At 53.5% G+C, this 12543-nt stretch overlaps 1 protein-coding gene across 2 annotated transcripts in view; it reads right to left on the bottom strand.

Annotated features, from left to right (window-relative positions):
* Positions 1-12543, bottom strand: part of arhgap9 (Rho GTPase activating protein 9) — a 109901-nt gene that overhangs the window by 69386 nt on the left and 27972 nt on the right. For both annotated transcript variants that reach the window (XM_085973048.1, XM_085973049.1), the window contains exon 4: positions 2550-2798. In XM_085973048.1, the coding sequence (XP_085829174.1) occupies positions 2550-2798 (249 nt within the window). The remainder of the gene's footprint in view (positions 1-2549; positions 2799-12543) is intronic.

Below are 12543 nucleotides of genomic sequence, written 5' to 3'. Positions count from 1 at the left end.
CGGCGCTCCCTCAGTACCGCCCCTCCGACAGTGCGGCGCTCCCTCAGTACCGCCCCTCCGACAGTGCGGCGCTCCCTCAGTACCGCCCCTCCGACAGTGCGGCGCTCCCTCAGTACCGCCCCTCCGACAGTGCGGCGCTCCCTCAGCACTGCCCCTCCGACAGTGCGGCGCTCCCTCAGCACTGCCCCTCCGACAGTGCGGCGCTCCCTCAACACTGCACTGGAGTGTCGGCCTAGCTTTACGTGCTCAAGTCTCTGGAGTGGGACTTGAACCCACAACCTTCTGACTCAGAGGCAAGGGTGCTGCCCACTGAGCCACAGCTGACACTGGAGAGTTCTCCCCAGTGTCCTGGGGCCAATATTTATCCCTCAACCAACATCACTTAAAAAACAGATGATCTGGTCATTTATCACACTGCTGTTTGTGGGAGCTTGCTGTGCGCAAATTGGCCGCGTTTCCTACATTACAACAGTGACTACATTTCAAAACGACTTCATTGGCTGTAAAGCGCTTTGGGACGTCCGGTGATCGTGGCAGGCGCTGGAGAAATGCAAGTCTGTCTTTCTTTTCTCCAAGGGACAGAAAGCAGGGAGCAGTGAGGAACGGTTGTTTTTCAGACTGGAGGCGGGGGGTATACGGTGGTGTTCCCCAGGGGAATGGGACCACTGCTTGTTTTGATATATATCAATGACCTGGATTTAGCTACAAGGGGGCATAGTTTCAAAGATTGCGGACGACACGAAACTCGGGAAATGTAGTAAACTGTGAGGAGGACAGTAACTGACTTCAAGAGGATGTAGACAGACGCGGCAGATGAAATGTAACGCAGAGGATTGTGAAGTGATACATGTTGGTCGGAAGAATGAGGCGCGGCAATATAAACTAAATGGTACAATTTTGAAGGGGGTGCAGGAGGTTATGGTAAATCTTTTATAAATCACTGGTTCGACCTCGGATGGAGTGTTGTGTCCAATTCTGGGCACCGCACTTTAGGAAGGGTGTCAAGGGCCTTGGAGAGGGTGCGGAGGAGATTGACCAGAATGGTACCAGGGGATGAGGGACTTCAGTGACGTGGAGAGACTGGAGAAGCTGGGGTTGTTCTCCTTGGAGCAGAGAAGGTTAAGGGGGAGATTGACCAGAATGGTACCAGGGGGATGAGGGACTTCAGTGATGTGGAGAGACTGGAGAAGCTGGGGTTGTTCTCCTTGGAGCAGAGAAGGTTAAGGGGGAGATTGACCAGAATGGTACCAGGGGATGAGGGACTTCAGTGACGTGGAGAGACTGGAGAAGCTGGGGTTGTTCTCCTTAGAGCAGAGAAGGTTAAGGGGGAGATTGACCAGAATGGTACCAGGGGATGAGGGACTTCAGTGACGTGGAGAGACTGGAGAAGCTGGGGTTGTTCTCCTTAGAGCAGAGAAGGTTAAGGGGGAGATTGACCAGAATGGTACCAGGGGATGAGGGACTTCAGTGACGTGGAGAAGCTGGGATTGTTCTCCTTAGAGCAGAGAAGGTTAAGGGGGAGATTGACCAGAATGGTACCAAGGGATGAGGGACTTCAGTGACGTGGAGAGACTGGAGAAGCTGGGGTTGTTCTCCTTAGAGCAGAGAAGGTTAAGGGGGAGATTGACCAGAATGGTACCAGGGGATGAGGGACTTCAGTTACGTGGAGAGACTGGAGAAGCTGGGGTTGTTCTCCTTAGAGCAGAGAAGGTTAAGGGGGAGATTGACCAGAATGGTACCAGGGGATGAGGGGCTTCAGTGACGTGGAGAGACTGGAGAAGCTGGGGTTGTTCTCCTTAGAGCAGAGAAGGTTAAGGAGGAGATTGACCAGAATGGTACCAGGGGATGAGGGACTTCAATGAGATGTAGAGACTGGAGAAGCTGGGGTTGTTCTCCTTAGAGCAGAGAAGGTTAAGGAGGAGATTGACCAGAATGGTACCAGGGGATGAGGGACTTCAATGAGATGTAGAGACTGGAGAAGCTGGGGTTGTTCTCCTTAGAGCAGAGAAGGTTAAGGGGGAGATTGACCGGAATGGTACCAGGGGATGAGGGACTTCCGTTACACAGAGAGACTGGAGAAGCTGGGATTGTTCTCCTTAGAGCAGAGAAGGTTAAGGGGAGATTTAATAGAGGTGTTCAGAATTACAAAGGGTTTTGATCGAGTAAATAAGGAGAAACTGTTCCCAGTGGCAGGAGGGTCGGTAGCCAGAGGACACAGATTGAAGATAATCGGCAAAAGAACCAGAGGGGGAGATGAGGAGAATGTTTTTACGCAGCGAGTTGTTGTGATCTGGAACGCGCTGCCTGAAAGGGCGGTGGGAGCAGATTCAATAGTAACTTTCAAAAGGGGAATTGGATAAATACTTGAAGGGGAGAAATTCACAGGGCTACGGGGGAAAGAGCAGGGGGAGAGAGTGGGACTAATTGGAGAGCTCATTCAAAGAGCCGGCACAGGCACGACGGGCCGAATGGTCTCCTCCTGCGCTGTCTGATCCTAATGAAACCCAACAAGAGGGAGATGAGAGGACGACGGCAAGCGACACGCTTACCCTGGACACGGTCCGGTTCCGGGCCCGTCGCGGCGGCTTCCACGTCTTCTCCTTGGTGACGGTGTTTAAGTAGAAGCTGCGGCCGGTGACCGCGTCCACGTGGCGCTCCCAGAGGTCGAGGAGCTGCACCGCTGGCTCCGTGGGGCTCGGAGGCCCCTGGCCCACCAACTTCAGCTCCTTCAGGTCGCTGTTGACCGGGGAGCTGGGCCTGGCTGGGTCCTCCTGGGGCTCGAGGGGGCAGTCGGTGTCCTTGGGAGGGGGGGAGGGCGGAAAGAAAGAGAAAGGAAAACACATTAGAGTTGAATGGCCTCCTGCTGTTCCTGTGTAACAGGCTCGAGGGGCTGAATGGCCACCTTCTGTTCCTAATGTAACAGGCTCGAGGGGCTGAATGGCCTCCTCCTGTTCCTAATGTAACAGGCTCGAGGGGGGCTGAATGGCCTCCTCCTGTTCCTAATGTAACAGGCTCGAGGGGGGCTGAATGGCCTCCTCCTGTTCCTAATGTAACAGGCTCGAGGGGGGGCTGAATGGCCTCCTCCTGTTCCTAATGTAACAGGCTCGAGGGGGGCTGAATGGCCTCCTCCTGTTCCTAATGTAACAGGCTCGAGGGGGGCTGAATGGCCTCCTCCTGATCCTGTGCAACAGGCTCGAGGGGGGTTGAACGGCCTCCTCCTGTTCCTGTGTAACAGGCTCGAGGGGCTGAATGGCCTCCTCCTGTTCCTGTGTAACATACTCGAGGGGCTGAATGGCCTCCTCCTGTTTCTATGTAACTCCTTTTATCACCACAGTTAGATCACCCCTTAAATCTTGTCCATCGAGGAATAGATGACCATAACAACTTGTATTTAACAGACTAATTCCTGGGATGGCAGGACTGTCCGTATGAGGATAGATCGGTTCGACTAGGCCTGTATTCACTAGAGTTTAGAAGAATGAGAGGGGATCTCATTGAAACGTATAAAATTCTGACAGGCTAGACAGACTGGATGCAGGGAGGATGTTTCCCCTGGCCGGGGGGCGGGGGGGGAGGGTCTAGAACGAGGGGTCACAGTCTCAGGATACAGGGTAGGACATTTAGGACAGAGATGAGGAGGAATTTCTTCACCCAGAGAGTGGTGAACCTGTGGAATTCTCTACCACAGAAGGCAGTGGAGGCCCATTCATTAAATATATTCAAGAAGGAGTTAGATATATTTCTTAAGGCTAAAGGGATCAAGGGATATGGAGAGAAGGCAGGGACAGGGTACTGAATTTGGATGATCAGCCATGATCGCATTAAATGGCGGAGCAGGCTCGAGGGGCCAAATGGCCTACTCCTGCTCCTATCTTCTATGGTTCTATGTTTAAAACGCCGCTTCTAACATACCCCCAGATTAAAAACCGTCCATCGAACTGCAACACCTTACCCAAGACACCAGCGAAATCTTCCGTGGGGCAATCATCCCTTCTGCTTTTTGGCTTAATCGGACGCTTTGACTCGGGGGGGGGGGGGGGGGGGGTGGGTGGTGGGGAGGCTCGACCCTTGCTGCGTCCCCGCGCCCGAAGGGCTCGACTACGTCCGACAGCTGCTCGAAGCGGCCGACAGACACAGGGAGCGCCGTTTCCCCCCCGACAGACGGCTTGAAAGCTTATCACGGCCGATCTGGCCACAGCCCAGGAAGAAGATCTTGCACTTGCAGCGTTCCGGATATTGAGACACAACTGCTTGCTATATTTTTTTTTTAAAACCCCGATCCACTTCCACTGGAGCGGCCATGCTGCTGAACCGTTCCTCTTGCGCTCTGCTCAGTTACTAAGCTGCTCCAATTTATTGATACGCGGGGGGCCACGGTGGGACTGGATTGCGTCGACCAATTGGTGGGGTGATTAGGTTACAAGAAGGAACCTCCAGCGCCTTTCCCCATCTCAGGTCGTCCCAAAGCGCTTTCACATCCAATGAAGTGCTTTTTTTTTTTTTTTTTAAGTGCAGTCGCTGTTGTAATGTAGCAGGAAACCCGGCGGCCCATCTGTGCACAGCAAGCTCCCACAAACAGCAACGTGATAAATAACCAGATCATCTGTTCTAAGTGATGTTGGTCGAGAGATAAATATTGGCCCCAAAACACCGGAGAGAACTCCCCTCCCTGCTCTTCTTCGGAATAGTGACCCTGGGATATTTTACGTCCACCTGAGAGGGCAGATGTCTCACGTCTCAGCAGTGCGGCGCTCGCTCAGTACCGCCCCTCCGACAGTGCGGCGCTCCCTCAGTACTGCCCCTCTGACAGTGCGGCGCTCCCTCAGTACCGCCCCTCCGACAGTGCGGCGTTCCATCAGTACTGCCCCTCCGACAGTGCGGCGCTCCCTCAGTACTGCCCCTCCGACAGTGCGGCGCTCCCTCAGTACCGCCCCTCCGACAGTGCGGCGTTCCATCAGTACTGCCCCTCCGACAGTGCGGCGCTCCCTCAGTACTGCCCCTCCGACAGTGCGGCGCTCCCTCAGTACTGCCCCTCCGACAGTGCGGCGCTCCCTCAGTACTGCCCCTCCGACAGTGCGGCGCTCCCTCAGTACCGCCCCTCCGACAGTGCGGCGCTCCCTCAGTACTGCCCCTCTGACAGTGCGGCGCTCCCTCAGTACCGCCCCTCCGACAGTGCGGCGTTCCATCAGTACTGCCCCTCCGACAGTGCGGCGCTCCCTCAGTACCGCCCCTCCGACAGTGCGGTGCTCCCTCAGCACTGTCCCTCCGACAGTGCGGCGCTCCCTCAGTACTGCCCCTCCGACAGTGCGGCGCTCCCTCAGTACTGCCCCTCCGACAGTGCGGCGCTCCCTCAGTACTGCCCCTCCGACAGTGCGGCGCTCCCTCAGTACTGCCCCTCCGACAGTGCGGCGCTCCCTCAGCACTGCCCCTCCGACAGTGCGGCGCTCCCTCAGCACTGCCCCTCCGACAGTGAGGCGCTCCCTCAGTACTGCCCCTCCGACAGTGAGGCGCTCCCTCAGTACTGCCCCTCCGACAGTGCGGCGCTCCCTCAGCACTGCCCCTCCGACAGTGCGGCGCTCCCTCAGCACTGCCCCTCCGACAGTGCGGCGCTCCCTCAGCACTGCCCCTCCGACAGTGCGGCGCTCCCTCAGCACTGCCCCTCCGACAGTGCGGCGCTCCCTCAGCACTGCCCCTCCGACAGTGCGGTGCTCCCTCAGCACTGCCCCTCCGACAGTGCAGCGCTCCCTCAGTACCGCCCCCTCCGACAGTGCGGTGCTCCCTCAGCACTGCCCCTCCGACAGTGCGGTGCTCCCTCAGTACTGCCCCTCCCATAGCGTGACGCTCTCTCAGTACCGCCCCCTCCGACAGTGCGGTGCTCCCTCAGTACTGCCCCTCCCATAGCGTGACGCTCTCTCAGTACCGCCCCCTCCAACAGTGCGGCGCTCCCTCAGTACTGCCCCTCCCATAGCGCGACGCTCTCTCAGTACCGCCCCCTCCAACAGTGCGGCACTCCCTCAGTACTGCACTGGGAGCATCAGCCTGGATTAAGCGACCTTCTCAAAATTACTCCATTGGCTGTGAAGCGCTTTGGGGCTTCCTGGGGTTCGGGAGAGGCGCTGGAGAAACGCGAGCGCATTCAGGGCACTCTGCAGATCGGTCAACAGAAAGGGCTGAACTAATACTGGTCAGCACAGTCCAAAACCAACATGAGCTACATTGGGACTCCTCGGGTCCACACACTCCCTTCCGCACCCCTTCCCCACTTCCCCACCCCCTGCACCCATATCAAAAATCCTTCTTTTTTCTCCCCTCTCGGTTAGGTCCCAATGTACTACATGGCAGATGCAGTATAACGTGGATAAATGTGAAGTTATCCACTTCGGTAGGAAAAACAGAAAGACAGAGTGACATGAATCAGTCATTCATGAAAGAAAGACTTGTGAAATAATACTGAGCGGCCTGCGGGTGGCGCTGTCCAGGGAGAGTATAAATACTCGGGCACGGGCCCAGCTTGCTCAGGACATTCTTAACAGGAACTAGTGAAGGACACAACTAGACCTCCATGTTGTAAAACAGTTGATTAAAGCTTTGTTTAACGCTTAGACCAAGTGCCTAGCCGTTTTCTTACATCACAGAGTATTATTTAAATGGTGATAGATTGGGAAATGTTGATGTAGAGAGGGACCTGGGTGTCCTTGTACACCAGTCACTGAAAGCAAACATGCAGGTGCAGCAAGCAGTTAGGAAGGCAAATGGTATGTTGGCCTTCATTGCAAGAGGATTTGAGCGCAGGAGCAAGGATGTCTTACTACAGTTATACAGGGCCTTGGTGAGACCACACCTGGAGTACTGTGTGCAGTTTTGATCTCCTTACCTAAGAAAGGATATACTTGCCATGGAGGGAGTGCAGCGAAGGTTCACCAGATTGATACCTGGGATGGCAGGACTGTCGTGTGAGGAGAGATCGGTTCGACTAGGCCTGTATTCACTAGAGTTTAGAAGAATGAGAGGGGATCGCATTGAAACGTATAAAATTATGACAGGACTAGACAGACTGGATGCAGGGAGGATGTTTCCCCTGGCTGGGGGGTCTAGAACGAGGGGTCACAGTCTCAGGATACGGGGTAGGACATTTAGGACTGAGATGAGGAGAAATTTCTTCACTCAGAGGGTGGTGAACCTGTGGAATTCTCTACCACAGAAGGCTGTGGAGGCCAAGTCACTGAATATATTTAAGGAGATAGATAGATATCTAGATGCAAAAGGCATCAAGGGGTATGGGGAGAGCGCGGGAATATGGGATTGAGATAGAGGATCGGCCATGATCATAATGAATGGCGGAGCAGGCTCGAATGGCCGAATGCTGCTCCTGTTTTTCGATGTTTCTACAGCGCAGCCTGCTCCCTACCTTTTATTGAAGCAGTTCCTGACTTGGCCACTGGAAGGCATGCCAAGCGCAGACAAGCTCAGCTTCGCTGTCGAGAGGATGTGGAGACCGAAGGGCGAGGCGGAGTAGGTGACAAGATAAAACGCCAAGGCTACCGAAGGCCATTCGGCACATCTTAGCTCATCCACCTGCAGAGAAAGACCTACACTCTACCCACCACCCCCCGCGTCCAACCCCCTGGACCCCCTACCCAGCTCCCTTCAGCGACAGAACTGGCCAACCCTGGCATCACTGGGTGGCAACTCTCGCCTCTGGGGTCGGGGCGGCGTGGGTTCGAGACCCGGTCCCGACAACGTTAACCGGTCTTCGCCGCGTGCTTTTCTGTTTTTTTTTGCTGTCGTTTTATAGATCGAGGGGGAGGGGGAAAGATGGCCCCCGAGCCCCGCCCGAGCAGACGCAGAGGCTCGAAGGGGCCGGTCGTGTCAGGGATTGCAGGCAGTACGACAGGCCGCGGTTGGTGCTTCCTGCCAGCTTCCTGTTTGCTCGAGCTTGTTCAAAAAGTGGGTTTGAGGTGTGTTTCAACCTTGCAGCTTCTTCTTCGCGTTTCCTGCACAAGTTACAATGTTTTTCTGAATCCGGGGCGGGCAGTGGTGGGGGAGGGGCGAGGGAAACTTTCTTTTAAACCCAAATTCTTCTCTCTCTCTCTCTCTCCCACCTTCTTTCACCCTTCCCACCCTCAGCATGCAGGTACAGCAAGCAATTAGGAAAGCAAATACTGTAGTATGTTGGCCTTTATTACAAGAGGATTTGAGTATAAGAGTAAAGAGGTCTTACTGCAATTATATAGGGCCCTGGTGAGACCACACCTGGAGTATTGTGTACAGTTTTGGTCTCCTTACCTAAGGAAGGATATACTTGCCATAGAGGGAGTGCAACGAAGGTTCACCAGACTGGTTCCTGGGATGGGGGGATTGTCCTATGAGGAGAGATTGAGCAGACTAGGCCTATATTCTGTAGATATATGTCTTAAGGCTAAAGGGATCAAGGGATATGGGGAGAAAGCAGGGACAGGGTACTGAATTTGGACGATCAGCCATGATCCTCATTAAATGGCGGAGCAGGCTCGAGGGGCCGAATGGCCTACTCCTATCTTCCATGTTTCTATATTCTCTAGGGTTTAGAAAAATGAGAGGTGATTTCATTCAAACAAACAAAATTCTCACAGGGCTTGACAGGGTAGATAGATACAGGGAGGATGTCTCCGCCTGGCTGGGGAGTCTAGAACCAGGGGTCACAGTCTCAGGATAAGGGGTCGGCCATTTAGGACTGAGAGGAGGAGGAATTTTTTCACTCAGAGGGCGGTGAATCTTTGGAATTCTCTGCCCCAGAGGGCTGTGGAGGCTCAGTCGTTGAGTATATTCAAGGCGGAGATCGATCGATTTTTGGATATTAAGGGAATCAAGGGATGGCAGAAATAACGTAAGAAATCACACAACACCAGGTTATAGTCCAACAGTTTTATTTGAAATCACAAGCTTTCGGAGCGCTGCTCCTTCGTCAGGTGAAGTGGAGAGATGCATAAAGACACAGCTTATATAGTCAAAGAATAATGTCACATGTTTACAGGTAATCTTTCTAACTGCCATTTATCACACCTCGGCAGAGAGATAATCACAGCAATCAAAGGTGTGAATGGTGTCCAAACAGGTCAGTCAGGAAAACATTACATCAAAGAACAATGAGGTGGGGTCACAAGGGGTCAAATGTTGCAGATGCTGTGTCTTTATGCATCTCTCCACTTCACCTGAGCAGCGCTCCGAAAGCTTGTGATTTCAAATAAAGCTGTTGGACTATAACCTGCTGTTGTGTGATTTCTTACATTTGTCCACCCCAGTCCAACACCGGTGCATCTCCACACCAGAAATAACGTATGAGGAGAGATTGGGTCGATTAGGCTTATACTCGCTGGAGTTTAGAAGAATGAGAGGGGATCTCATTGAAACTTATAAAATTCTAACAGGACTGGACAGACTAGATGCAGGAAGGATGTTCCCGATGGCAGGGGGAGTCCAGAACCAGGGGTCACAGTCTAAAAATAAGGGGTAAGCCATTTAGGACAGAGATGAGGAGGGATTTCTTCACCCAGAGAGTGGTGAACCTGTGGAATTCTCTACCACAGAAGGTTAGCACTGTTGCCTCACAGCGCCAGGGACCCAGGTTCAAATCCGGCCTCGGGCGACTGTCTGTGTGGAGTTTGCACATTCTCCCTGTGTCTGCGTGGGTTTCCTCCGGGTGCTCCGGTTTCCTCCCACAGTCCAAAGATGTGCGGGTTAGGTTGATTTGGCTATGATAAATTGACCCTTAGTGTTAGGGGATTAAATACGTGGGGTTACGGGGATAGGGTGGGATATGTGTCGGTGCAGGCTCGATGGGCTGAAACGGCCTCTATCTGCACTGTGGGGATTCTGTGATTCTGTGAAGGCAGTGGAGGCCAATTCATTAACAGGGAGAGGGGAGGGAGGGAGGGAGAGGACAGCACAGGGAGACCAGGAGAGGGACAGAGAGGGGGGACACAGGGTCACGGAGACCGCGCGGCCCAAAATTGCCCTGGCAACGCCGGGCTCCCCTGCTAGTTAAATATATTCAAGAAGAAGTTGGATATATTTCTTAAGGCTAAAGGGATCAAGGAATATGGGGAGAAAGCAGGGACAGGGTACTGAATTTGGTTGATCAGCCATGATCTCATTGAATGGCGGAGCAGGCTCGAGGGGCGGAATGGCCTACTCCTGCTCCTATCTGCTATGTTTCTATATGGGGATAGTGCAGGAAGGTGGAGATCAGGTGGAAGATCAGCCATGATGGGGCAGGCTCGAAGGGGCCGAATGGCCTACTCCTGCTCCTATCTTCTATGTTTCAATATATGGGGATAGTGCAGGAAGGTGGAGATCAGGTAGAAGATCAGCCATGATGGGGCAGGCTCGAAGGGGCCAAATGGCCTACTCCTGCTCCTATCTTCTATGTTTCTATATGGGGATAGTGCAGGAAGGTGGAGATCAGGTAGAAGATCAGCCATGATGGGGCAGGCTCGAAGGGGCCAAATGGCCTCTTTTGTAAAACATTTCTACAGTGCCTTTTACCACCTCAGGACGTCCCGAAGCGCTTGCGAACTGACCAGGTTTCTGGCAACAAACCACCACGTGGGAGCAAACGCCCGCATTGCCCGAGCACCTCAAGGGCAGCACGGTGGCGGTGGTTAGCACTGTTGCCTCACAGCGCCAGGGACCCGGGTTCGAATCCGGCCTCGGGTGACTGTCTGTGTGGAGTTTGCACATTCTCCCCGTGTTTGCGTGGGTTTCCTCCGGGTGCTCCGGTTTCCTCCCACAGTCCAAAGATGTGCGGGTTAGGATGATTGGCTATGATAAATTGACCCTTAGTGTTAGGGGGATTAAATACGTGGGGTTACGGGGATAGGGTGGGATATGTGTTGGTGTAGGGGTTACGGGGATCGGGTGGGATATGTGTCGGTGCAGGCTCGATGGGCCGAAATGGCCTCTATCTGCACTGTGGGGTTTCTGTGATTTCTGTGAAGATCGTTCTTTCTGGGCAGGTCTGTGGGTTGGGCACCCGATGATCCGTAACAGCTTTCCGCTGAGCAGAAAGGGTTGTAAATTGTGCCAACCGGCTTAAAATCTCCCAAGAACGTGTGGGAGGGTCATTCGGCCGTTTCTGTCATGGTCTGGAATATGTCTGTTTGGTCACTTGTGTTAGGGGAAGGGGAAGAGTTTATGATGGCAATTAGGTCACTTCTGATCGTGGCAATACAATAACTAGAGCAGCTGAGTGCATGTTTGTTGGGTTTATGTTATTCAGTTGCCATTTGTATGCATCTTCGATGTACAACACCGCCTTCAGTGTGCCAGTGCAGCCTTCGGTCGCCTGAGGAAGAGAGTGCTTGAAGACCAGGACCTCAAACCCGGCACTAAGCTCATGGTCTACAGAGCAGCAGGGATACCCGCCCTGCTGTATGCCTCAGAGACATGGGCCATGTACAGCAGGCACCTCAAAGCACTGGAGAGGTACCACCAACGCTGCCTCCGCAAGATCCTGCAAATCCATTGGCAGAATAGACGCACCAACGTCAGTGTTCTCGCTCAGGCCAACATCCCCAGCATCGAATGACTTATGAAATGGTACTGGGCGGCCTGCTGGTGGCGCTGTCCAGGGAGAGTATAATTACTCGGGCATGGGCCCAGCTTGCTCAGGACATTCTTTAACAGGAACTAGTGAAGGACACAACTAGATCTCCATGTTGAAAAACAGTTGATTAAAGCCTTGTTTAATACCGAGACCAAGTGCCTAGTAGTTCTCTTACGTCAATCGAAGCTTTGACCACGCTCGATCAGCTCCGACGGATGGGCCACATCGTCCGCATGCCCGATACGAGACTCCCAAAACAAGCGCTCTACTCGGAGCTCCGGCACGGCCAGAGAGCCCCAGGTGGGCAGAGGAACTGCTTCAAGGACACCCTCAAAGCCTCCTTGAAAAAGTGCAACATCCCCACTGACACCTGGGAATCCCTGGCCCCAAGACCGCACAAAGTGGTGGAGAAGCATCCGGGAAGGCGCCGAACACCTCGAGTCTCTTCGCCGGGAGCAAGGAAAAGCCAAGCGCAAGTCAACCCAAGCACCCCACCCACCCACCCCTTCAACCACTGTCTGCCCCACCTGTGACAGAGACTGTGGGTCCCGCATTGGACTCATCAGTCACCTGAGAGCTCATTTTTAGTGTGGAAGCAAGTCATCCTCGGTTCCGAGGGACTGCCTAAGAAGAAGAGGGAGAAGACGATGTACAATGATTTATTGGTAGTGTGCATGGAATGTAGTGATCAAGGGTGAAAAGTGGTATAAGAGAGGCGAGTGAACCTGCTCATATTGTTCCTTTTCTCTCCAGTTTTGAAGAAGGGTCAAACCCGAAACGTCAACTCAAATTTCTCTCCACGGATGTTGCCTGACTTGCTGAGTTTTTCCAGCATTTTCTGTTGTTATTTCGGATTTCCAACATCTGCAGTATTTTGCTATCGTACTAGTGTTTGGTTCACTGCCACACCTCTTCTAGGAATGCCTACCTTGAAGAAGTTCTGCTCTTCTCTGCGACGG

The sequence above is a fragment of the Somniosus microcephalus genome, chromosome 33 (assembly GCF_052327205.1).
Source record: "Somniosus microcephalus isolate GS21.2 chromosome 33, FLI_Smic_1.0, whole genome shotgun sequence".
Classification (NCBI taxonomy): Eukaryota; Metazoa; Chordata; class Chondrichthyes; order Squaliformes; family Somniosidae; genus Somniosus; species Somniosus microcephalus.
The sequence above is the reverse complement of the archived record's forward strand: the minus strand, read 5'-3'. Positions and strand labels throughout refer to the sequence as shown.